The sequence below is a fragment of the Athene noctua genome, chromosome 3, assembly GCF_965140245.1.
Source record: "Athene noctua chromosome 3, bAthNoc1.hap1.1, whole genome shotgun sequence".
Lineage (NCBI taxonomy): Eukaryota > Metazoa > Chordata > Aves > Strigiformes > Strigidae > Athene > Athene noctua.
This window is the reverse complement of record NC_134039.1, coordinates 84,804,806-84,831,261: the sequence shown is the minus strand read 5'-3', so window position 1 is coordinate 84,831,261 and position 26,456 is coordinate 84,804,806. Positions and strand designations below refer to the sequence as shown.

Sequence of the window (26,456 nt, the reverse complement as noted above, 5' to 3'; positions counted from 1 at the left end):
ACTTTCAGCGCCCTTCCCTCTCACCACAAAAAAAATGCAAAGATTTGATAGCAGTTTTACCCTTAGTACTTTGGGCATGTTGCTACCTTTGAGGCACTCTCAAATTGGTGCAAACTTTCTTAGAAACTATCTCATGCAAGTGTCTATTTATTTATTTAAATAATATTTGACAGAGCAGCTTCATTTTGGAGGGGGTGCTGGGGTGATGTGTGGGACTGAAGCTTGGGTGTGAGCACCGTGACCAGCCTCTAGATTTAGGAGTGACCTTAGTTGCTGCCGTGGTGGGGTGCTGCCCCCTTGCCAGGGCAATGCCCCAACTAGCAAGCTCCCACATTCTGCATCCCCTGGGTGTTCGTCACCTCCTGTTCCAGGGGCTTCACGTGTTGCTAAGGGGAAGAGAAGAGATCTGGGGAATTCTGTGCCATCAGAGAGTAGAGAGCGGATGGGTTGTACCTGCAGAGAGCAATCTCAAATTAACACTCACCCCTGGATAAGAACCCCAAATCAACCCCCAGCCATGGTGAAAACTCCCAAATCAGACCCTTTCTAGATGAAAATCCCCAAGTAACCCCCATCTAGAAGGGAATCCAAAATCAATCCCCAAGCCCGCATGCAGATGAAAATGTCTAATCTACCCCCAAATGCCCATCCTGATAAAATTTTCCCCATGCAGGTGGGAATCCCAAACTGAGCCCCAAGTCCCCATCCAGATGAAAATCCCGAAGATTTATCCATGGGGGTGGGAATTTGAAATCAATCTACAAACCCCCATCCAGACAAAAACTCACATCCCCTCTCAAACCCAGTGAAACCCCCAAATCCCCCCCAAGCAGCCATCCTGACAAACACCCCAAATCCCCCACGTGCAGGTGGGAATCCCAACCCCTCATCCCACTGAAAACCAGAAATCCATCCCCAAATTCAGTGAAACCCCTAAATCCCCTCCCATGAAGGGGGGAATCCCCAAATCATCCTTACTCCCCCCATTGCAATGATAACCCCCAAATCTCCCCCATGCATCTAAGAACCCCCAAGTCCCCCACACACCCCCAGATGCAAGTTCCAGACCGCCCCTCAAACTCCCAATCCCCCAAAAAAGCCCCACATCCCCCCCAAACTCCCATCCCAATGAACACCCCAAATCCCCCCATGCAGGTGAGAATGGCAACCCCACCCCCACCCTCCATCCTAACAAAACCCCCAAATCCTCCCCAACCTCCCAATTCCAATGAAACCCCCAAATGCCCCCATGTATGTGAGAACCCCAAATCCCTCCCAAACCTCCACCCTCACAAAAAAAACAGATTCCTCCCCCCCTGCCCCAGACCCCACCCTGATGAAAACCCCAAACCCCCTCCATGCAGGGAGGAATCCACGACCCCTCAAGTTCCCATCCAGTGAAAACCCCAAAACCCAATAAAAACCCCAAATCTCCCCCATGCAGTTGAGAACGCCAAATCCCCCCCAAGCCCCCATCCCAACCAAAGCCCCAGATCCCCCCATACAGCTGAGTGAAATCCCCAAATCCCCCCAAACCCACGTCCCAACATCCCCCCCACCCCAATCAGGTGAGAACACAAAACCTCCCCAAAACCCCCATCCCATCGAAAACCCAAAATCCCCTCCATGCAGTTGAGAACCCCAAATCTCCCCCAAACCCCCATCCCAATGAAACCCCCAGTTCCCCCCCATGCATCTAAGAACCCCAAACCCCCCGAAACCCTCATCCCATTGACACCCCCAAATCCCCCAACAGAGAACCCCAAACCCCCCCAAACCCTCATCCCATTGACACCCCCAAATCCCCCAACAGAGAACCCCCAAACCCCCAAACCCTCATCCCATTGACACCCCCAAATCCCCCAACAGAGAACCCCCAAACCCTCATCCCATTGACACCCCCAAATCCCCCAACAGAGAACCCCCAAACCCCCAAACCCTCATCCCATTGACACCCCCACAACCCCCAATAGATTTGAGAACCCCCCAATCCCCCCAAACCCCTACTCCAACAAAAGCCCCACATCCCCCCGCCCCCATGCAGAATCGAATCTCCAACCCCCCTCACCCCCCCCCTCCACCCCGACGAACCCCCAAATCCCCTCACGCAGGTGAAACACCCCCCCCTTTCCCCCCCCCATCCCCATCCGCATCCCCCCGCGGGTCTCTCCCCTCCGAGCCGGGGGGGGCGGAGGCAGGGGCGGGCCGGGGCCGCGCTGCACCTCCCCCGGCGGCAGGAGAAGCGGTTGGGGGGGGGGGGAACGGGGGGGGGGGCCGACCGAGGCCGGGGCCGGGGCCGGGGGAGGGCAGCGGCCGCCCGCCCCGCCGGGGATTGAGCGCCGGGAGCCGCGGCGGGGACGGCGGCGCCGAGGCACCATGCGGGCACCGCTGCTGCTGCCGCTGCTGCTGCTCGGTAAGTACCCCCCCCGGGCCCCCCCCAGCCTCTCTCCCCTCAGCTGCCCTATTTTTATTTCCCTCTCAAGCATCCCTCGCTTTTTCTCCCACTCCCACCAACCCCTTTCGCTTTTTTTTTTTTTTTTTTTTTTTTTTTTTTTTTTTTTTTTCCCCTTTACTGTTAGCTAGTTTGAAGAAAATCGGGCTGAAAGGCACAAAATAAACTGGGAGGTGCTGCGTGCCCGCTCTCTTTCTGAATCCAGGCTGATTTAACCCCTCTGATTTAGAAACTAAGCACATCAAACCCTCCACGGCAGCGCAAGTTGGGGCGCAAGAGCCGCAGTGCTCGTTTCTTTATGCAGCGGTATGAGCAAACACGCCGCTGCTTCTTCACTCCCTCATCCAGCCTCACCAAGCCCCTGGTTTTGGGGCTTTGGGGAGACCGATGTGCAAAGCCTTAAGCCCCACACCCCTCTTTTGGGGTCCCATTGAGCGAGGGGAGACCTTCGGTTCGCTTTGGTGTGGTCGGTCGTGCGATGGTCCAGCGCGCCAGGTGCTGGCACTTGGTGAGCGTGAGCCCTCGCCCGTTGCTTGGTGGAAAAAAAAAAAAAAAAAAAAAAAAAGGGTGAAAAAGCCTGGTGAGGGACAGCCAATTCGCTGGTGGAAGTTGATGGTGGAGTGGGAAAAAGGGTAAACTTCAGGACACCCTTCGCTGCGGGGATGCGTCGCGCTGGGGAGGTTTGGGAGTGGAATATATAGTGTCTTGGGTCCTGGGATAGTGCTGGGGTTAAGGGTGCTGTGGAAAGGGCTGTGGGGGGATGCAGAGGGAGATGTGGTTCTTTGGTGGGGTGTTTTGTTGGAGAGATGGATATAAATCACACCGAAAAGTAGCAGGGAAAGGAAACGCACTGATTATTTCAAAAGTGAGTAAAGGTAGGGAGGAGCGGGGTAGTTCTTCCCTGGATTCAGGTGAGATGAGGGAAAATAAAATAAAATAAAATAAAATAAAATAAAATAAAATAAAATAAAATAAAATAAAATAAAATAAAATAAAATAAAATAAAATAAAATAAAATAAAAGGAGGAGGTGAAATTTTGCACTGGGTCATGTCTCCCAGCAGAGCCTCTGCTGAGCTGAATGTGCTTTTATTCAAGGTAACAAAAGCTGGGGGACGCTCCGGAGGTAAAAGCACAAGTGGAGGCAGGGCCCTGGGGGTTTAACTATGGGGTGAATTCACAAAGGTCTGGCTGGAATCTCCGCCTGCCTGGGTTTTTCCTGCTCTTCTCAGGACTCGAGGCAGCCGGGCTTGGTGGGCGAGCAGGTGTGAAGCCCTGGTGCCAAAGCGGCCTTCGAAAGAGATTTCTGTTCCCATTAAAACTCAAGAAGCTTCAGACTCATTAATATTGGCATAAAGCAGGAGCTGTTAATGCAATTTTTCTTGTGCTGGCCAGAATTTAGCTGAGTGTAGCTGACGCTGTCTTCTCAGACGGTTTTGTTCTGTTTTTCAAAACAGAGTGATAAATATGCTGGGATCGGTACAAAACAGGCTTTTAGTGGCAGGATGGTGGGGAGGGGATCTGTTTCTATAGCACTTTCAAGTGATCCTATTACTTTTTTTCTCAGATATTATTTGATTAAATCCTTCAAAACAGTGTTCTCTGCCATTCGTCGCTGCTCTTAAGTTTTGAAATAAGCCTCTTAGAGGTGCTTTATGTTGCTTGCTGGGTATTGGCACCAGGATTTTCTTCCTGAGGGGCCAAAATATGCATCCCTCTTTGCTGGGGGTTTGGGCTTGGAGTTCCAGCAGTGCTTAACTCTAAGGCTGGTATCTGCTGCGATCATCTGAATTACTCAAAGCCCCAAATTCATCCTTTTGTTCCCCTAAAATGGGAAGAAGTTTGTAAGTGAAAGTTTAAGATTTTTGGTATCTTAAAAAAAAAAAAAATAGTAATTGGGATGGAGCCCACGTGATTTGTTCCGGTTAAATTGGATGTGAAAGGGTTGGGTGAGCAAGGAGTTGGGATTTTGGAGCATTGTTTTCCAGTGTCGTGAGTAAGAAGGTGACAACATTGTGTGTGGGACAGAGCAGAGTTGAGCCCAAGGTTGATCAGGTTTTTAAAAGCAGCTGTTTGGGTATGGTGATTTGGGTAGAAATACTGCCTTCCAGATCCATATCGTCCCAACCCCCTGATTCTGCAGACATTCCCTCTTAGTTCTCCTGCTGTAAATCAGAATAAAATCAGCCTCAGACAAGGCACAGCCAGTGTGTACAAGAGATGCAGCAAACGTGGTATCAGGCAAATAACGGCTTTTATATTCAAACAGCCTGCAAGGGGTTCAGAGTTCCCCATTACAGCGTCTTCACAGGACATTTTATTTTATTTATTCTTTCCCCATATTAGATCTTCTATCCCACAGGGGGTATGACAGGAAAATTGCATCAGGAAGAGAAAACCGATACTTTTTATCCTCAAATGATTAAAAAGAGCCACTGCTCCAACCTGTCCTGGGGGCAAAAAAAGGCAGGAAGGGGCTTTACCAGAGATCAACCCTCTGCCGGGCTCAAAGCAAACTAGATTGATGGGGTTTAAATCCTTGTTGCCAAAATACTCCTTTTCAGTCCCAAAGCTGTGCTGGCTCCCTGGTACTGGAAGTTCGTGTTTGTCCAAGACAGGCTGTCCGAGATGTGCATTTTTTAAAATCCATTTTATTCACTGAATACTAATCTTGACACGGGCAGGAGCGGGCAACTGGAGCCGTGTCTCCAGGAGGAGAGAAAAAATAGTTAACCAGAGAGTTTTAAAATCAGCACTGAAGCGGAGTGTCTCGTCTTATATATTTGCTGTTGGAGGAACTTCGATCAGATTTTTGTGGCCTTTTTGGAAGCCGTTTGAGCAGCGCAATACCTTCCATTCCCCAGTGCAAAGCAGATACAGTAACGATACCCCCGTGGGTCCATTTAGGAGGCTTAATTAAATAATTGTTTGTAAAGCACTTGAAGATCCTTGGATGAAAGGAGCTGGAACCATGCAATAAACTGATTTAATTCCAGAGAGTTGCTTTAAAGACTTAGGAGGAGGAGGCTGGTGATCATTCCTGTTGGCAGTGATGGGAGACGGGCTGGAAATATCTGTCCTCAGCGTTTGCAAGGAGGCTGGGGTTGCACTTTGGTTATTATTTGCTGTATAAATCATGCATTTTTTTCTTCCCATCTGAATCCTCTAGAAGACCTGAGCCTGCCTACATGAGGTGTTTTGGGGCTTGGGCCGTGGGAACTGGGAGAGGTTAATTATAGAGGATCTGCCCCCGTGCAATAGCCCCCGTGTTATTCTGGGTGTTATATCCCTATATGAGAGCAGAGGGGAGCTGCTGGGGTTTAGCTGTAGGACCACCTCCATCCCACCTGCTCTCACCTGCCCTGAATTTTGCCCCCTTCTCCACAATGCTGGACTGAGTGGCTCCTTTGCCACATCCCCAAGCACCCCCCACAGCACCCAGAGCCCCTTGATGCTCTGTGGGGCGGGGGAGGATGGGGTGAGTGAGGCCTCATCCTTACCGGGTGATGCTCTGGGGAGGTGAGATCCCACCATAACACCCAGCTGAGCTGCTCTGTGCTATGGGGGGGTTCAAGCCCCAAGCCCAGGTGCTTTCAGTAGATCCATCTCCAGGTGGTCCAAGCAGTAGGAGGACCAAGCACACAGCAAACAACCCAGACACGAGTGAGGAGAAATTTCTGCCTCCCAACTGCTGAGCTGATGGGGAGCGACACGTAGGCAGAAACGTGCGGGTTGTGAGCCTGAGTATCTGCCTCTCCTTCAGTCTTGCTCGCAGCACGCTTGCGTGACAGACGTCCACCCTCAGCTCTGCCAAGAGCCGAACACCGTCAGAGGGTTTGAACTCTGCAGGAATCCGGGTGGCCCGGTTTGGTCCATTCCCCATGTGCAGGCATGTGAAATCTCTCAAACCCGCCGAAGTGTTTTCACATGCTTCTGCCAACTTCCTTGTCGAAAGCCTGTTTACGTGCACAGCTTCTTCCATAACTGGCCAATCTCCACCTAAGGATGTTGTTTCTGAATTCTTGCAATGCCTGCCCTTTCCTTCACAGAGAGCTCCTGACCAAACCTTGCTCTTTTTTTTTTTTTTTTTTTTTTTTTTTTTTTAATTCTAAACGATGCACACAGCCATCTGGCATGTGTTGTTCTCCAGCTACCTGTGCTCGGTTCACAGCAACCCCCAGGGCTTTGCTGAATAGTCCACGTTGCAGAGAGCAGTGCCTTTGGTCTTGAGATTGCCAAGCAAATCTACCGAGTCTTCCTCTTCCAGATTGTGAGACAACCAGGCTTGAGCCTGATTCTGCATGGTGGGGTTTAGGGGTGCACCACCCATCTCCCCCAAAACCCTTTCCATGTGGCAGTGGTGCTTAACCAAAAAAAAAAAAAAATCCCTATCTTTTCCCCCAAACTCCCACACTCCAGGGTGAGGTGATTTCTCCTGTTACTTTTTTGTTATTTGGGAAGGATGGGGACAGTTCATCTGAGTTCCGTCAGGTTTTAACAGCTCTAATTTCATATTTGTCCGTTGTAGCACTGGGCTGAATTTGTCCGTTGTAGCACTGGGCTGAAGCCTTCACGGTGTTTTGCTCTGGAGGTCCTTGAGGAATATGTAGATCCACTTGAAACTGGGTGGAGACAGGAGGGACATGCTCTGCCTGTATCACAGCTCCAGTTTCAAGGAGCACTGAGACTAGCCTATATACAAAAACATGTCACTTTTGAGCGAATCAGCCCTGTCCAAGAAAGTAGACAGAGCTGGGGAAAAAAAAAAAAAGATGAGCTCCCTTGTGATTGTGCAGAAGTCATACATGATGCGCTGAGATCTGAAGAGCTGAAATGCTGTTTAAAGGACTGGCTGGGCCACAGTTTCTCTCTTTTATTTTGCATGTGTCTGCTTAGACTACGTGCTGTTCGGTGGAGAGACCATGTGCTGAGTGTTCAGGAATGGGGAGATGCTTTCAGTTGGGGTGTCCAGGGCTGCTGCAGTACGAATAGCATCAGTGAGGGCCTGGTGAGCGGGGAGCAGCAGTGCACCAACAGCTTTCCGTGGCCAGAAGCAACCTCACGGTGCTGCAAGGGGAGAAGTCACATTCAGAGAGCTTTTATCCTGACACCCAGTAAATTTGGAGCTCGACCCCACGCTATGATTCAGGAGGAGCTGCTGACTTTGCACTGCTCGTTTCTGCCCCTCACAATGTGACCACCCGGGGCCATGCTGATGGAGTGGTATTTTTGTCCTAACTAAACATCCAGGTGATGGGAATCAGTGTCTTCACCTCCTTCCACAGCCAAGGGAGAGGGACAAGTTCCTCGGAGGGTGACTTAGCCTGCTTCAAGTTAGCTGCTGGCTTTGAATTGCAAATAGTGCTAGAAATAGTGAGCGCCTGGGGGAGCCTTGGAAAATGCCAATAGTAATGTTACTGCCTTCGGGGAGTGCAAAGCTCTTTGGTGGGTTATTTGGGGTGACCTTCTTGGGGGTTGAATGCACATTTTCACTTGATTTGAGGCGTAGTGTGTCTCAGAGTCAGCCTTCAGTACTGAGTATTTCTGAAAGCCATTGGGAACCAGCAAATGCTGGGATGCCCTATCAAAACTAAAGAGAAAAAAAACAAAAACAAAAACAAATTGGATTGAAGTTGCTCCAAACCCCAGAGGCACCAATATCCTCCATTGATCATTTGCTCATTGCATCTCAAGTCTTCTCACTGAAGTTTTTCTCTCCATTAAATGTGCCTGCTTTGCAAATCTTGGAGCCTTTGCAGCGCACGCAGCTCTGCATGTGGCAGGCACCTTTTCTGCCCCGTAAATAACACACATCTCAAAGCTTGCTTGGCCACAGGCCAGGAGTGCTCGGCAGACGCCGGTGACAGTTTGGTGACAAAGTATTGCAAGGAGACGGGGAGAATGCAAATGACTTATTAAAATTAACTCAGCGTAATGCCTCAGCGCTCAGCGTAGAGCCAAAGGGGGGACAAAGGGGAACGAGCCTTTATTTTGGGTGGTGGGAACTTAGCGCTGCTGAAGCACCTGTTTTTAGATGTGCATCCACAATAAACCAGCTGCGGGAAGGCAAGGCTACGGGTTGAGATTTGGCTTTCAGCATGGCTCGACTTGTGGGTAGTGTCCAAGGTGTAGTGCTGGGGCTGGGTGGGAGTGGAAGAGGAATGGGCCCAGGTTTGGTTAAGTTGGGATGAACTGTCTCGTGGAGAAAGGGAAAATTGGGAGTCCTGGTGTTGCCAGCTCTTCTGCAGTTGTGGGCATATTGCTTTTTCCTCCCACTGAAGGACCCAAGGTGATGCCCATGTACATTCAGGTACTTAACCAAGGTGTTTAAGGTTAGAGCTGAGCTGTCCTCGAATCCAGCTGCTGTTAGTGTAGAGAGAGAGGGGAACCTTAGGAAGGCAGTTCAGATGCGCCTTGGGATGATTTTGCCTCTAGAGATGCTTGTCTCCATACATGCCCCCCCAACAGGGTCTGATGTTATCCCAAAAAATATCCAGGGTCTGCCCCTGGAAACCCTCATGTTCTATCACAGCACCTGTATTTGCTTAAAAACATTAAAAAAAAAAAAAAAAAAGTGGGTTTCAGGATTTAAAAGAACTTCTTGGTAGTGGGTCAGGAGTACACTCTAAAGTCTGCAAAATGGGATGGCAGATAAGAAGAACATGGGTTTGGGGTTTAAAAACCAGGTCTGTGTTTCAAGCCAGGTGCAGGACAGATGCCTTGGAAATAGGCAGATGGGATCTGTGTTAAAACCTCCTCCAAAATGGAAAAGGTGATTTTTTTTATTTCTGAGTTAGTCCCATTTTAGATGCTGCTCTGAGGTCTGGCTCATATTCTTAGCATCTTTAATAAAAATTGGATTAATCCAGCAGCTTTTTCTCAGTCTTACAAGCTCTGTGTGCAGGGGGCTTTGGTCTGATGCCACACGGCTCATGAGACCGGTGAAAGGGAGGAGGAAGGTCATTTTGCAGTGGAAGAATAAGGCCTTAGTTATTAATGGCAAAGGCTGAAATTTTCTCTCTGAGCCTTAATTGATTTTAGTGAATTTAACTGGAGGAGGAGGCAGAAATTGGCTTAGAGTTATTAAGCTGTAATACTTAAAGATATATTAAATCTATTGTAGAGAAATAAGGAGACAACCTTGTCAGACATTTATTCTAGAGTGGCTTCTGCTAGATACAGGCAAAGAGAAAATGCCAGATTTCTAACTTTGACAAAGGGGACTTGAAAGACTCTGCAGAAAGGTTTGGAGAAACTGTGTTTGATAAAGTCCTTCTCTGAAACACGATAGTAAAGGCCACTTTTATTTTTTCCTCCTCCCTGGAGTCTAAAGGCAGGAGGGTGAGATAAGACATTCCACCACGTACACAAATGGGGGAAAAAAAATGGAAAAGTTTAAATGATACTGCTGCAGCCTGCGGAAAATGGATAGCTCTCAGGGTGACTGTTAGATGCTGCTTATCAAGATACTGTATGCCTTGACTATGAGAAAAAGCAGAGTAGTTAAAATGATGCGCTGTGCTCCCCAGCACGGATCCAGTGAGCAGTGGTTATACGGGAATAACAAGTAAGCAAGGTCCTAAACCTATACATATAGTATATATTTAAATATATGTATACTAAATAAGCAATTAAAGTTGTCCTTGTTGGATATTTCTAATTTATTAATCGACAGAAGAAATGTTTAAAGCACAGGGAAGCAAGTTTTGTAGCAGGTGCTAGGCCAGGTAGTAAGGAGCATCCCTCAAACCAGGTTGCAACTGCGTGACTCCAAAACCAGTTATTCTCATTCACGCAGTTTTTCGGCGTTCTTCCCACTCTCTAGCTGGTGGTGACTTCATTTGGGTTTGGGGCCTCAAAAAATAAAAATAACACATAAAGAAATAAAAATTTGTTCCCATGGGTTTCTCTTGGCGAAGTGGAGAAGGTTGCATCACGCAGTGAAGACATACAATGACCCCCTCTTGTTTTATTTTCATTTTTTTCTAATTTTTTTCTTTTTTTTTTTTTTTTTTTTAATATTGATTTAGTTTTCAGACGGAGAAGTCCCCTGATCGGGTTTGACAGAATGCTATGAAGCATTTGTGCTCTCCGCTGCTTCTTTCAAAGGGCACATGAGTTTATAACCAAATCGAAGCAATGCCATAAGCCCACCAAAATCGCGTGTGGCGATGAAAAGCTGAGCGGCAGCGACGCGTGTGCTGCAAATGGGACGAACCACCTATTGCTGTGGGGCTCCCAGTAAAGCCTGACCCAGCTGAGAGACAGCCGGGGCAACACATAAGCAAAATGGGACATGGCATCGCATCAGCTGCAAGGCCAGCAAGCGAAAATCACACCCTTGACCCCATTTTTCAAGCGTGTAGGAGTTAATCTCAGCCCACCATCACCTCCACACTCACCCGAGCCTCGGGGTAATTCCCATGTCAAAAAAGCAATGAGAGATGCTGACCTCTTTGGCACAAGTGATAAATTTTCCTGTCCTGAACAGCCATGTGGAATATTGGGGAAAAGTAAGTTTTGAGCTTATTAGGACACCCTAGTATAGAAGATTATTTTGTTCCCTTCAAATTTTCTCAGACAGCTAAAAAAAGACCTCAAGACTCGCAGTCTGTGCAATTTTTGTAGACTTTAAAGATAGTTCCTACCCATGAACGGTACCAATAAATTCCCCATTAACTGCATTCAACAGGAGCACGTCCTTTTTTCTCATTAAAGCCTCACAAAGGGTTCAAAACCTCATTTTATGGCAGGGGTGCTTTGATTTAAATTGATGTGGCTTAACTTATGAATTTTAGTCACGAGTTAAAATACAGAAGAAGACGGTCTTAATTTGAATGATTTGATTTTAATCATGTTTTTCATTTACAATTCATAGCTATATCCCTTAAGCAGGGCTGATTCTCCTCGCTTGCTCATTGTAAAACTTGGGAGATTTACAGCCCACTCTTGCCTTTCAACTGTGTTTTCCAACCAGGTGGACACATTATGAACATATTTGTTTAAGCAGTTATATAGCCTGCCACTGCTCTATTTTGATTCCTAATTTATTTATCTGTTAAATCTTCCTAGGTAATAATGAATAATACTAATTTGGGAGTTACTGGTAGCAATCACTCTTTGCTTGTAGAGGAAATTTCTGTTAAACTGACAGATGCAAAACAGCATTTAAAATCCCTTTAAGATACATCAAGTAACCCAGGGCCTGGGTACCTAACGCATAAACTTTTCAACATGCTTTTGAGTTTAATGCTAAGCAATTCATTGAGCAAATCTCAAGCGTCAATCTTTGATGGAGCTGGTGACTGAAATGAATTGTTTTTGTGTCCCTGGAGGGTTTTGAATAAACAGGAGTCATTCTCTTAAAACTCACTTTTACTGTTTAAAATGGGAGAGGAAGCAATTTTGGTTTTCAGCTGCCAGTTTCCAGTTGTTTTCGCAGCTTAGAATTAACTAGTGATGGAGCAGCTGAATGTGTCTCTCCTTGATCTGCAGAGGAATTTTTAAATGGCTAGCTGAGCTTTATACACATAACTTCTGACCGTCTAACTGAAGGCAAAAGAACCCCACACTTAGTGTCTGGATACCCTGGATACCTGCCCATAGTGTGGGCAGATAGCAATTAAAGGGAAGAAAAACAACAATTAATGAGGTTTCCCTTAACTGGCTGCCCAGTTTTTGTCTCACATCCAAATCCAGTCCCATCTAGTGTTGGAAAATCACAATTCCCCAAATGCCATGGGTGTCCTGGTTGGTTTTAGTCCTGCTGCAATATTTTGGTGCGAGACAATAAATTTTGGCCTTTCACAAATTAGGAGGGAATTTGGCCTTGATGGGTTGTGGCCCATGGCAGTGCATACACACTTTCCCAATGGGAGAAGACCAGCTTGGAGAAATCTTTCTTGTGTCCAGGAGAACAAGAGAGCCTGGCAGATCCTGGTGTACCTCCATTCATGCACATTGCATGCCTGTCATGGGAGTCTGGGGAGGATAGGAGTGATAAACTCAATTCTTCTTTCCAAAGTAAAATAATATTAATAGACAGTTCTGCAACACCTGGTGAAGCCTGGATACTCTCATCCAGCCTATTTAGGATCATCTCCTTGCTGATCCAACATAACAGCATTTTCTCCAACAAGCTTGACAAACAAAATGTTGCAGTTTAAGGCAACAATCACGGGAAAAAAAAAAAAAAAAAAAAGGGGACACACACACACACACAAAAAAAAATATCTTGACAACTGACACGTCCTTAGTGCAGTGTCTTGAGCTCCTCACCATAGGAGGCCCTTTTCAAAGGGTATCTCCATTAGTCAGGAAGCTGCCAAGAGCAATCATTGCCACCAAAACGATTGCAGGTGCCACTCCCACCATCATTTCTCTGCACGTAGCCATTGGGGTAGCACCTCCGTGGTGTGGACCCATCTGCTTCTGCTACGACACATCAGTTAAGGCTGATAAAGTTGTCTGATGTGCTGCAGTTAGGCCCAGCTCAAGGATGTGCTAACACCATTCAGATCCTGCAGCCCTCACGCTGTGTTTCATTAGGCCAAGTCCCTCTCTCGCAATGAGCAGTGTGTCCCGTGATGGTCATGCTCCAGAGACGCTCTGCTGGTGAATGGTTCTCAAAGTCTGGCCTATAATTTAATATAATTCACTGTTTTCTGTGAAGTTTTCCATCCGTGAGAAGTTCGATAGCAGATGAGGTGGTGTTAAGCAATTCCTAAAGAGGGCAAGGATGGCCAATACAACCACGCTGTGGGCTGCACACCCAGCACTGGCCACGTTCTCCATGTCGGTGTTCCTCCAAATCATGGCTTCAGCTGCTGAGGGGGTGATTTAAGACAGCCAAGTTGGGTAAAGAAAGCTGTTATTTCGGCAAAGAAAGTGGCACAACAAGAAGAAGGGCGGACTAGTGGGAGGGGGGGGGTGGTCAAAAGTGGGCGCATCAGGTTGCGTTGGCAGCAAGAGAAGTAGGGGACCTCATGGTCAACGTGTACTTCGTATTGTGCTTTATGAATGCCCTTTATGAAGGGTTAGGGAGGGAAATGCAGAAATCCAAACTGATGGGTTGATAAAGCTAAGAGATGGTTTTCTGCTTAAAAAAAAAAAAAAAAAAATCTGTATTTTTTGGGGTCCTATTGTGAAGTCTGGCCGTGAGTAGCTGACAGCTGCGCCTGGTAAAATTTTGGGTGGTTTAAAGGGGTTTTTTTGTGGCACAGACAGCCTGCGAGGAAACGGGGCTCTCCTTCCCCTGATCACATTAGAAATGGAGATTACGGCATCTCATCAGCATCTCTGATGGACGCAAAGTGACTCTGCCCTGCCAGCAGCTCCTGCTCCTGCAGGACCCTCTGCACTCACTCCCCAGCCAGTGCAGAAGCTCCCGTCATTGCAGGACAGGGTGGGAACATCTGGATAGGCATCAGGATGGGTGAGGAGCCCCAGCACGATTCTTACTGGTAAGAAAGTCAAGGAGGAACCGTGGAGAGCTGGTGCATTTTGATCAAGACCCAAAGCCAAGCTTTGGCTTTATGGTTGCTGAGGACCCACTGCATATGATTCTCCAGATCCCAGCAATGCTCTCACACAGAAAAACCTGAAAAAAGCCCCCTGAAAAGAAATTATCGGGAAACCACCAGAAGAAGAAGCTGTGTGTGCCTCACAGATTTGATGATAAATACTTGGGGGACGGCCATGCCAAAGGAATGCTGGCTATTTCGGGGCTGTATTTGTGTTTGAGCTGGCGGATGAAGGTTGCAGCTCTATGCTTTGTCTTCTGTGAGAGCATTTTGCGTGTCTGGCGGGACCACTCCAATCTGATTAGGAAGGGGCTTGCTCGAGGGGCCGACAGCAGCAGGGGTGTAAGCTGCTTTCCCTAGGAGCAGGCGCCGGGGGCTGCCCAGAGCCAGCGAACACAGCCCAGCTGGCCTTTTAGGGAGAGTTTCCTTATAATCCAGCTCAGAAGCAGTTTTGGGACTGGGGTTTATCTCTGTCTTGGCTGGGAAAATTGGTACCCTGAGGCGCTGGAAGAAGGGGAATGGTAATACGGATGGGTGAGTGGGACCAGCGCTAGGAAATCTCTATAGGTGAATTGGCTTTGAAGCTGGTTTTTGGAGAGCGCTTCTAGCGTTGCACTTTATTTATTTACTCACATCCTGAAGGCTGACGCTCATCGCAGCAGGGGGGCTTGGGGAAAGGAAGGGTAAGAAAAGTGCAGCCTGCAAGGATTTTGGCTCAGTCTGAGCAGAGGCACGCAACCCAGCGAGGGACAGGAGAGAGCAAGGGGTAATAAGGTTTTGCCTCCACCCAAATTTGACAAGAGCAGATGCTCACAGTCTGTCTCTGAAGTAGGTAAAAGTATCGATGCTGCAGGAATTTATTTCATAGAGGCAGGGAAAGACCCTCAGATCTCTCAGCTCCCATTTTAAGCAACAAGACTGCTCTTTGCTGGGATGGACAGATGTGTGTGAGGCGCCTGTGGGCAGATTTCCCATATTTCTCCCCACAAAAGTCAGGGAACGGCTTGTCATAGCAACTTGGTGCCACCTGCACCTCCTCGCAGGACTTCCCAAAGTCAATGTGTTGCAAATTGTCTCATCCTCCTCAATCTATGGCCGTGTCCATGAAACTACCAAGAATAGGGAAAGGAGGACCCCTCTCATTGATAATATAGATTAGGAATAATGCATTTGTTTTGTAATAATAAATATCGGGGTTTGGATCTGGTTGGATCGGGATTGAGCCAGCTTCCCCGGGGTGAGAGTCTGTGCATGTGCACCAAACGTAACTCAGCTCCGTTGTAGGTGCAGTCAGCCCTCCACGCATCTAGGCTGTTTGCAAGATGGGGATTTTCTCCACTTGCTTTTTTCCAACACTGTTCGGCTCCTGTTTGGGAGAGCAGGTTTAAATCCTGCAGTAGCAAAGACTTGGCCATCTGCTGCATCCATAGTCTCAAAATGCAATGCCTGGCTTCCAGCGTGTGTGTCCTATTTATTCGGCTGCTGTGCTGTGCAGAAGCTCGCTGGGCGAAGGACCTGGTGCTGTTGTTTTGCATCATTCAAGCATTTCAGCCTCTAATCTGTGACACTGTGACCCACATTAAGAGGTCTGGGTACTGGAGGGAACGGGTGATGGACAAGCAGAGATGCTCAAGTGCAAAGTGACCCCAGTTAACAGGGGCCAGGAGCACGCTTGCACCAGAGAGCACTGTCTGGAGTAGATAGACTTGCTAGTTATTAATTATTTAAAGCAGTAATACAACAATCGATTACTGAGAGTTATCGATAAGCACTGCTAAAAGTCACCATTTGCTTTTGATGTCTCAGCTCTTTCTTGCATTCATGGTCAGCAGGCTCAGGGCTTGATTTCTGAGAACTACCCTGACTGGAATGAAGGAGCGTTTTGCCCAAGATAGTAAAATTTCCAGAGATGTCTGGATGAGACTGGGCTCAGAGTACCAGGAGGATCTTTTTGCAGATCTGATGGTGCCTCTCTGAATGTGGATTTGAAGTCTGTGGGGGGATTTTTCAGTTGTCCCTTCTGCCTGTCTATAATCAGGGATGCTGGGTTTCTTGTCTCTTGTAAAACAGGCAGGTTTTGCAGCAGAGCTCTGCTTTGATTTGGCAGAGATCACTTGCAAACATGACAGTGCTGTTCACGTAGCCGCAGCCTTCACCAGTGTAGGGGGTGCAGTTGCTTTCCTTCACCCTCCCCATACCTACTCCCCAGCTCCAGGTTTACAACCAGCAGAACCCACTGAATCCCAGTTCAGTGCCTTCTCCCTCTCTCTGCTCTGCTGATGGATTTCTGACGGTCCCATCACGGACCTGACCTGCAGTCCCTGCCCTCTCCTCCCATCTCCAACCTCACGACTCCAGCTCAGTTTTCTAAATGAAGTGTCCAAGCTGACATGTCCAGGTTTCACTGATGAGCCAAAAGCAGGATCTGGCCTTCACCATCCTGGGAGCAGAGTAATTTGGATATTATCATGAACCCAGCCGCATGTCCCCCTCCTGCACCCAGAGCTGCTGGTCACCTTCCTGGGTCCCTTCCAAGGTGGGAGTCCAGCATGGGGTTTGCAGACTTGTCGGCCTCTCTTAGGAGAAAGAGGAGGATGATTAATGACAGGGAGGGGATGCAGCTCCTTCTTCCTTCCTGCTTCCTTCCCTTGCCCTGCCGTGGCCTGCCCTGCACTACAACCACAGGACCCTGCCTTGGAGAGAAGGGTTTCGGTGGTTAGGGAGATGTCAGTGAAGCCCTGAGCTCAAAAGGTGATACAGATGGGGGTCTTTATCATCCAGACCACCCCAGGTGTAAGTACTGCAAGCTTTCATTTCTACTAGACACCATTTTGGATTTTTCCTCCCTAACCAGTGAGTCTCTTCATGAGCAAACTCACTACCTGGACCTACCTATCCAGGAAGTTTTTTGGGAGCAGAATACGACCCCTGCTGCATGCTATATTTGTATTATATATTATACTTTTTACTGGAATTTCTCAGCACTCAACCATGCCATTAAAACCTAGCGCAGCCTGCTTGCACTGAGTGCAGAGCACTGCATCCCCGACCCGGCGACATCCCACAACTTCCCATGCTCTTCCACTCAGCTGTAACCACGCAGGAATCTCACTCCTTGCTGGGCTGCTGGGTGGACAACATTGTTCCCCTATTGAGTCATAACAATGAGGTCATTGGCCTGGAAGGACAATGTCATTCAGCAGCCAAGAACCCAGCTGGCTGATCCCGGTTGTGTCTCATCTCCTATGACAAAGCCACATTTAATTGACTAATTAAAGCCGTTGCAGGCTCCATCTTGGAAAGAGTGACCAAAATTCGCATTGTTCTTCATCAGCATCGTCAGACCAGTTGGCCAGCTCATAAGTTTCTTCCTTCTCCACCTTGCTACTTGTTGTGTAGACCTAAATTCCTGGTCCTGGCAATGGAAAAACCTCCTCAGAGATGTGCCACCGTGTGTTTCAGAGCAAGATAACTGTTTGAACAGGGACCCAAGGACTTCAAGAGAGCCCACCCAAAGTCCACTCTGCTCTAACACCACCCAGCTCAAACCGCTTCAGGATGGCCTCTCTGCATTACCAACCCACCTTTTGTTGGACACTTGCTATTTTGGGTTCCCAGCTCCCATAGGAGTTTGATATTGAACCTAAACCTATGGCATTAGGGTGCTCCTATACCCTGTACACTCTACAAGGACAATTTGCCTGGCCCCCACACCCAATGGATTGGCCAGCTTCAGCCCAGGACTGACTGTGGCATTTTTCTTCCCATTTATGGGTCATTTTTCCCTTTAGGCACCATTTGGGTGGAGCAGACAGGTTGCCCGCAGTGTAGGCAGAAAGCAGGGGAATGTCCGAGTACTGACAAGCTGTGTGTCCACAGACAATTTCTGCTTCCCTCAACCGAGTGCTCAGGAAGTGTCGGGACCTTCACCACTCTCTGAAAGAAGATGTTTTGAGCCCCGAGACCAGTGGGCACTTCTGCTCTCAACATTTCTTGCTTTTACTGCCATTCTGAATAAGACCATCCTGTAAATAGTGAATACGTGCCCTAAGGGACTTCTCAGCATAAACGCTGTTTAGTGCTGCTAGGTTGCCATTTCCATTAAACCCTCAATTTTTTTCCTGCCCGCAGTGTAATTGTCCTAAATCAGATTTATCTTCTTTTTACTGCCCAGGCCCAGCTGAGCAGGAACGTTGGGTGTATGTTTACTGTGGTTGGTGTCCCAGCCCTAAAGCACAGCAGCCGCTTCTTTTGAAGAACATACAAAGCAAGGAAGAGGAGCAATTGTTTGGGAGGAAGTTGAACCATAATGTAATAGAGTCCCATGGGGATTACTATTAGTAATTATTTGTATTGCTCTGGCACCTAACCAGCATTGGGGCTCCGATTAGAAAGGTGCTGGACCAGCCCATAAATGAAGACAGCTCCTCTATCTGAAATCGATCTCCTCTTGCATGGAGAGACAGGGGAAACTGAGGCAGGGAGAGGTTAAAAAATGTAACCAGGGTTGTTTCAGAGGGTTGTGGTTGAGCAAGGATGTGAGTCAGAGCATAATGCTTACAAGAGCATCCTTCATCTCTGGGAGGAAATGGTTAAGGCTCCTCTACTTGTGCTGCTCACAGCTACATATAAGAGGCTGCTGGGTAATAAACATGCTGTGCTGATGGATCCTGCACTAGGACAGCACTGGAAAAGGTCATCTCTCGGTGTCTGAGCCTTTCATCAGTGATCCCTGTGATCATGTATGTTATATTAAGGAGAGGAAGAACAGGACCTGTTGAAGAACAGAAGTTCTTCAAATGGAAACGGAGTCCCAGTGCTCTTGAAAAACAAAATAAAACAAAACAAACAAACAAAAAGAGCTAAAATGGATATGCTTTTTCTGTAAAACTGACTGTTTCAGGAGAGTTAAATAATGAGGCAATTATGAATTTGCCAACAATAGAAGTTGATCAGATTACACAGCCTGTAAAGCCAGATCGTCACTGGAGCCATTTGGTGGGAAAGAAACTGTGCCAGACAGTCTTTAAATAGTTTTGAATAGGAGGGAGGGTTAGCTGTGTTCTTCCCTTCCTAGGCTCTCCCCACCTAAAGAATAGCACCGAGCCTCCTGCCAAGTCCGCCGTGTCCAGTCAATGCCCAAAGGCTCAACTCTCATGCACAGCTATATAAATATATGTAGGTGCATATACATATGTGTATATATAGAGCTCCAAATTATCCGGGAAGGCCCCACCCTGAGGGAGGTGTGGGTGGGGAGCTGAAGAAAAGCAAAAAAAAAAAAAAAAAAAAGTGGGACCCGAAATAGCACCAACACACAAAGGATCCCAAGGAAATGTGGAGCCCTCCTCACGGCGTGAACAGGAAATCTCCAGGCTGCTGGCTTGGTAACCCCAGCTAGCCAAGGTCACGGCGGACTGATCGCGGCAGAGGGATGGAACCTGCCAGCCAGCTTGGCTCTTCTGCAAAAACATGGGGTGAGGGACGTGCTGCGGCAGCTTTTATGTTGGTGAAGGTTTGCAGGTGTCCCAGACGTGCCTGCAGAGGAACCTGTTCCCAGCATAGCCTGAATGAGCAGCAAAGCAGATGGCACTGGGGAGTGAGTATTTAACTAGAAATCATCCAAAACCTTAGAGAGGCTGGGATGCTTGAGGAGGTCTCCAGTAGCTCTTGGAGGTGGCTCCTACGGCACTTGACATCACCTGTGTCTTTCGCCACTTCACATCACGGCACCTTTAAGTCTCGATGGACCAGAGATCATAGAATCATAGAATATCTCAAGTTGGAAGGGACCTGTAAGGATCAACGCGTCCCAGGCGTGTTCAGCTCATTGTCTTTGGGTCTATCCTGGCTCGTTGGTGGGCAATGTGCGGATGGGCTGGGGGAGGCAACGTGACTCACGACCCCAAAAAGTTTAAAAATAAAGTCGCTGGCTGGAGGGCATAAATTTGGGCTGACTGGTGACTCATCAAAGGCGCTGGGTGCACAAAGGAGGGTGAGGCTTCAGTCTTATCACCTCCTCACCATCGCTTTTCCGTTGGCCCTTCTTGCCCTCAGGGTGGGCAAGCATCCTCGAGTCCTGCCCTGAGCACGGCCCTGCTGCCAGGAACTGGCAGCCTCCCCTCTGAACGAACGCCTCGGTGGCAAGGAGCAGGCAGAGGCTGTTGTGGGAGCGTGATTCCTGCTGTAAATCTTCAGGGGAGGAAAGGGAGGTGCAGGGAGCAGGGGACAACGCTGTGCAATGCCGCAGCAGTGCTGTGTGCCAGCACAAACTGACCTTCCAGTCACCCATCTCCATTTTTTTTTCCCCTTGTACTGGAGCTGCCCATGACCAGGATGAGGTCTCCTTATTCCTTTAGGTTTGTGTCTCTCCTCTTGATTTCTGCCCCTCGGGGCTGCGGCTTGGACTTCCTCCATGCCAGACCTCCAGCAAGTGTCAGCCTCCAGCTGAGGTTGGCATCCTCAGTTTTGATGGCACAAGTCTGGGCATTAGGTCCCTGCTGCTAATGCCAGCTTTAATGCCCCTCCTGTGGTCTGGCCTTGTTGGGCTGTGAGGACCCAGAGAAGCCAATAGTCCCTGTTTGGGTTTGAGGTTGACTCTTTCCCTTTAGGAAGAGCCCCCACCACAAGAAGAGTCATATTTCTTCTGCTCCCCTTCCTCATTGCAAGAGTTAGTGTGATTCTTCCAAAAAGTGGGGATTTTTTGGCTGCAAAACCTACCCACAGTAGATCTGCATGTTTGTCCATTTGGAAGAACCTCATGGCCCTCATGGATAGAGTCTAGACACATCTCCAGTGCACAGTGCCTAACTTGAGTGACATTAGATGTGACAACTCTTGCCCAGTGCTGGCCAGCTGGCAGAGGAAGAGTAGCTCAGGGCCAACTCCTTCCCCACATTGCTCAACGTGAACCCAAACATGAAACCAGCCAGCTGGAGAGGAGGGCAAGGTAACGAATTCAGTCTCCCCATGCCACCCAACGAGGCTCCTTCTCACCATGGGTAGGCAAGCCCCCGAGCCTGGCCTAGAAGACAGTGGGATGGACCCCACTGCCTGCTCCACCGTGCGCCCACTCCCCAGTCCTGTGGTGTGGTCTGTCCACTGTCGTCTTATTGTCCTGCCTTTCTCCATGACAAAAACTGAGCAAATAGCAAGAGTGTGACGTCAAATCTGACACCAATTAGAGCTTTCCGTGTCCAAGAACCAGGAAAGCCTGAGCTCAGCTGGGGAGGCAGGTGTGCCCCGTCCCTGATGCTTGGTCAGTGCCTGTGCCCACTGTAACATTTGGGGGCTTATTTGTGTGTGGACCGTCAACAGGTTTCTCTTGAATTAACTTTCTTAAATTGCATCAACTCCCCCTTGTCAGCTTTCAGAGCTAAGGAGACTTTAATTTGATTTATCCTACTTCATTTTGGCTAAATTAAATGAGGGCTGATTTAAAGCCTAACAAGAGTGGCCACCTGGTGGGTTGTGTGCATTTTGACTAATCCACTCTGAAATCATACCTTCTTTTAATTTTAGATTAATGTTGCTGAGTACCTCTGTGTAGACAACTCATCAGACGGAATAAAAATCAGTTCCCTTCTCGCAGGCTCATGTCTTCACGCCTTCTCAAGTTGTCTAGAGTAGTCCTCCAGGAGAAGCCAGTAAGGGATGATTAATCTTTCTGGGGTGAGACGCATGGGAAGGAACTTCTGCTCTGTCTTAATGAATAAATCTGTCCCCCCTGGACATCCTCACATGGTGAGCAGCAACTCTGGGGCAAGGCTGGAGAAAGGAGGTCAGGTCTCCAGGAGGGGCCGCTGTGATGTGACAGTTCAGCCCTCAAGAACAAACTGGTGGCTTTGCCCAAGCAGCTCTTAGTGTTGGCTTCTCTGAAGGTCTCCTTCCCACCACCTGGCTGCCAGCTTCATCGCTCGTTACTGCTGAAGTCAAATTATGGGCCGGCCTTCAACCCTCGCTGGAGGGAGGTGGGGAAGCTGGGTGGTCTCCTCAGGAGCCAAGGTGGCACTGCCAGGCTGGTAGTTTTAGTCTCTCGGTCCTTCCTGTAGACCTGAAATTCCTCTCCAAATTCAGACAAACCTAGGATTTTAATCGATTTACTTTTTTTAAAAAAAACTGGGGGGGTTTAGCACTCATGTTTGCAGACAAAAGCCTGAAAGAGTATCTTAAAGACTTACAACATGGAAATTATACAAGAAAACCCCCAAATGTTTGGTGTATAACAAAGTCCTGTGCTCTTCTGGCATCCTTGTGATTTTCAGTGTCATTTTGATTCACAGCCACTGTATAGGGCTACGGGTAGCTGGGCTTTGCCTTGCTGCAGAACAACTTTTGTGGCCCATTACTCTATGTAAACCTTGAGTTTCTTCCAAAGTCCCCAGGTGACTTTTGCAGAAATAGAGGGGTCTCAGTGCTAAATGTACCAGACGTTGTGTCCTTCAGCTGATGGGTGATTGATGCTCGCTCGATACAGGAGTAGGCTGTACTGCCACAAATCTTGCTTCGAAGCAGCAAGGTCATCACAGGATAACTCCATGCTAGCGACATAAAGGAGAAAGGATAAGGACAGGAGCATCCCTATGCTCTGTGCTTTGGAGGGTCTAGACGGGCTGGGACACGCAGCTTTTTTGGCTCGTGCTCCCTGTGTTTCCACTCCAGCAGCTCCTCTACCATTTCCTGCACGCCGGGACTCTTCTGTTGGGGCTGCAAAGAGTCCTCGGTTCATTTTGCAGCCTGGGAAAGATGCAGGCAGAAGCCAGGTCCCTTAAAAATCCCACCAACCCCCAGCGGAAAGAGGATGTTTCCAGGCTCGGTGATGAAAAATGTCTGGGACCACAGCGTGGATAGAGATGTGTCAGTGTGTCTGTTTGTTTGCCTCCTTGACAACCTCGTGTGAAGGACTTTGTAGCCTTAATTTTCCACATTTTTCCTGTGTCCTTTTGATTATTTTTGCCTTTTCCCCTTCACTTCTTAGATAGCTACAGAATTTCCGTGGGAAGAGACGTGGAGACTCAATCCTAAATAGAAAGTCCTATGTTTATCTGTAAGAGAGGCTGGACCCGTGCTCCCATTGCTGGCACCCCTCACCTCTCATTGGAGCTGGCTGTGCAGGTGGCACTATCTGGCATGGACCAGTTGGGTCCGTTTGGGTGAAAGATGCCTCTGATCACAATTTTCTAGCAATAACCAGTCTTCCAGGAGAAATTCAAGAGACGTCTAAGCGTGGCATGAAAGACAATTCAACAACAATGTTTTTGAGAAGATGGGAGTCAGGAGTGCTGAGATACTTCTGCTCCCTCAAATCCACCGGCTGGTCATTAGTACATTAAATAAAACCATTTCTGCCTCCCCAGATGTGGTGCTTTAGAGGGACGAAGGGAGCAAAGGAGGAGATGTGTTAGGGCTGCAGGGAAAGAGGAGTGTGTCCAAGTGGGGAGATGTGCCTTGGGATGATTATTTTTAATATTTGTCATACTTCCAAATGAAACAGCAGACAAGCTGAGCTGGCTCAAATACTTGCAGAAAAAGCTGATGGGGAATTTGTTAATGAAGCAAGTTTCTCATCAGAAAATGCCAGTTCATCAGAACCTGGGTTTTGGGGATGTGTGTTGCAGTCCTGGCAGGAAAGACGCCTCAGGCTGCGGATGGATTTCTTGGTTGAAAACAAGGAGGTTTAAAGGCTATTGTGTGATTAAAATAAAGTGTGGCAGATCTAACAGAAACAATGGAGCAGCCAAAGCTTGCATGAAGTTTGGTCCAAGTCCTGCTCTCCGAGCTTCAGGGTTACTTCCCCTGGGTGAAATAGGGATAGCTTAAAATTTTCCCAGGACTGTGGCTTTGGCTACTGCAGGAATATGAGTGACTGAAAAATCCTGCAGGCTGATAAGAGTCCTCAGGATGATGCCAAGGTGCTGAGGGGACGTGCCCCAAATCTCCAGCCAAGGGGTATCTCTGGTCTGGCAGCGCAGCCATGCAGGAGGATGCCCTGGATACTCCTCTCCATCTGGAGATGGAGTAAAACCCCTCAGGGCTTGAAGCACATCCATTTTTCCCCTCCATGTCCAGCCAGTAAGGGCTGATTGGGTTGATCCTTCAGGAACAGAGGCTGTGGCTGCAGGTTCATTTCATTTGACCAGAGAGAAGAGGACACTTGCTGGTATTATTGCCTTGATTTCACTGTCGCATGCACAGTCTGAACGGCATCGATCTGAGGGGGTCTTTTCCCCAGAGCATTTTCACGGCTGTGTAAAGGAGATTCCCTGCTTAAAACAAGCCTGGTGGCTTTAAATCAGAGTCCGGACATACTCATTTCCTTCCCAAGTGATACTGTACCATTCCTTAGATCCAGCCATTAGGTATCATCTTTAATATTTTGCAGTGCAATTCTATCAAGATTGTTCTGCGGCAGTTTTTATTCTGGCAGCATTTTGGAGAGAATAGTCATCCCTGCACTGGATAACTGGACTGATGAATTCGAGTCTGAAAATGCTCTGAGAGCAGTTGTTGGACCTTTCCCCGTCTTCTCATCCGAGAAGCCAAGTTGGTCTTTGGCCTCGGCAAAACCTTTTCATAATGTTGATGGTGAGATTGGCAGCAAAGGGGTTGGGTGATGCCAGTTTCGAAGTGCATCTTCTGACATGGAGAGGCTCTCTTTGCAAGGGCAGGGCGTACCGTGTACATTAACAGCATCCTCATACCACACCCCTTCACCAAAATCTCGGCGGGTATCTGGGGAGGATGTTTGGACCCCGACTTTCCCTAAGCAGATGGAAGGGAGAGAGCTTTTACACAGGCAAAATTTAAAAACCCTGTGAGGTAACCATTTGCTCTGGTAGCCCAGCTTAATTCCAGGATAAATAATGTCATTCTGTGATATTCTGCCAATCTGATCACTCTCACAGTTTTAAAAGGAGGTGACGAATTTCCTGTCCTCTGCAGTGACTGGTTTCTGCTCCAGCTCAGACATGGCTGCATTGCAGCGGGTGGATAAAACCCCTCGTTTTGCCCAGGAGCCTCTTGCGAGGAAAAAAAAAATAAAAGACCAGGAGCCTCCTCACTGGCACTGGCACACACTTTTCCCCAGCAAAGGCCACCCCTGGAGCCTCAGCCCATGCTTTCCCTTTGACAAACTCAACCTGTTGCCCCTCTTTAATCAGGAAAGGCTACAAAAAAGGGAAGGAAAATAGGAACTTCCTCAAGCCTGGCTCACATCCCTTCCCTTTCCCTGGGTTGCTCAGACTCCTTAGCTTTCTCATCCCGCCTTGGGAGGAGCAGGAGCCGACTGGCGTAAGGCTCTGTGCTGTGCTCAGCCCGCCGGCATGGGGTGTGTCACCCACCATTTCCTAAGTTATTCTTTTGGGTTTCCTTTTCTCACTATTAATAGATTTTCAGCCAATCTGAGCTGTTTCAACAAGGTGGACGGGGTGGGAGGCAGTACTGAAATCGGAAGCAGGAAGCTGTTGGGCAGGGAATTAATCAGAGGAGCTGCATGAGGAGGTGGTGACTTCGGGTGGGCTAATGGGAGGAGGGACAGGACATGTCCTTTCGCTTTGCGTTTTGCATCCATTTGCTTATCTTTTTGTGCTCCAAACTGTGACCTTTCCAAACAAGTTACTCCCCACTGAGAATCTTCCTCAGCCTGCAAAATACCACACATCCACTGCAACGCGGTTACAACCAGAGCATCACTTCACGGCACGGTTAGTGGTGGTGCACAGCAGCTGAAAACGGCGGCCCTCAACTGATGGTGCGAGGAGCTGCATTGGCACAAACCAGCATGCCTTTCCTTTTACATTTTGGGTGTCTTTTCACATCCTGGCAGCTCCCAACGAGAGTATTCCCACACCAGCCCTGTCCAGGAGGTCCCACAGCAGCGGGGACCAACAAGTGGCACTTCCAGCCTCCCAAATATTGCTCACTGGAGGCCAAATAAACCCATCTTGATAACTATCAATAAGGGAAAGTTCTCTCCCCTCTGGGGTTGTCCCCATCGTGGAGACACTGTATCGCAGGCACGGTCATGGGATACACAGATCCGGAAATGAAATCATGTTTTTGCAGCGGACTCATTTCCTCTGGGCTGTTTGGCCACCGCGTGCACGGATGCGTGTGTGGAGGGCTTGCATGCTCCTCCTGCGGGTCTGCCCCGCACCCAGCACAGAAATGCAAAGGTTTGGGGGTTTCTGAGCGATACATGTGAGAGAGAAGAGGTGCAGACCGAAGCATTAGACTCACTGCAACCAGGGCTGTCAAAATACACCAGTAGCTGCTATATTGCTTTTATTTTCCTTAAAATGAGGAATTGATGATGGTCCCCGAAGTGAAATCAAATAAGTGGCCTTGCCTTGCCAAAATCCAGCCAGGAAGGTTAGGGGCAGGTAGTATTTTCTGCCTTTTAGAAAACAGGGTGAGGGACTCAGGCTGAAATTTAACTGATCTTTCTTTGGGAAAGGATCTCCTGGTGAGGGAGTGATAGCTTAG

The 26,456-nt window shown here is 48.4% G+C and overlaps 1 protein-coding gene across 4 annotated transcripts in view; it reads left to right on the top strand.

The window, feature by feature from the left end:
• Positions 1-2,300: 2,300 nt before the first annotated feature.
• The window catches only part of PODXL (podocalyxin like), a 47,712-nt gene continuing 23,556 nt past the window's right edge, over positions 2,301-26,456 (top strand). For all 4 annotated transcript variants that reach the window (XM_074903537.1, XM_074903536.1, XM_074903535.1 and 1 more), the window contains exon 1: positions 2,301-2,413. In XM_074903537.1, the coding sequence (XP_074759638.1) occupies positions 2,377-2,413 (37 nt within the window). In that variant the 5' untranslated portion in view covers positions 2,301-2,376. The remainder of the gene's footprint in view (positions 2,414-26,456) is intronic.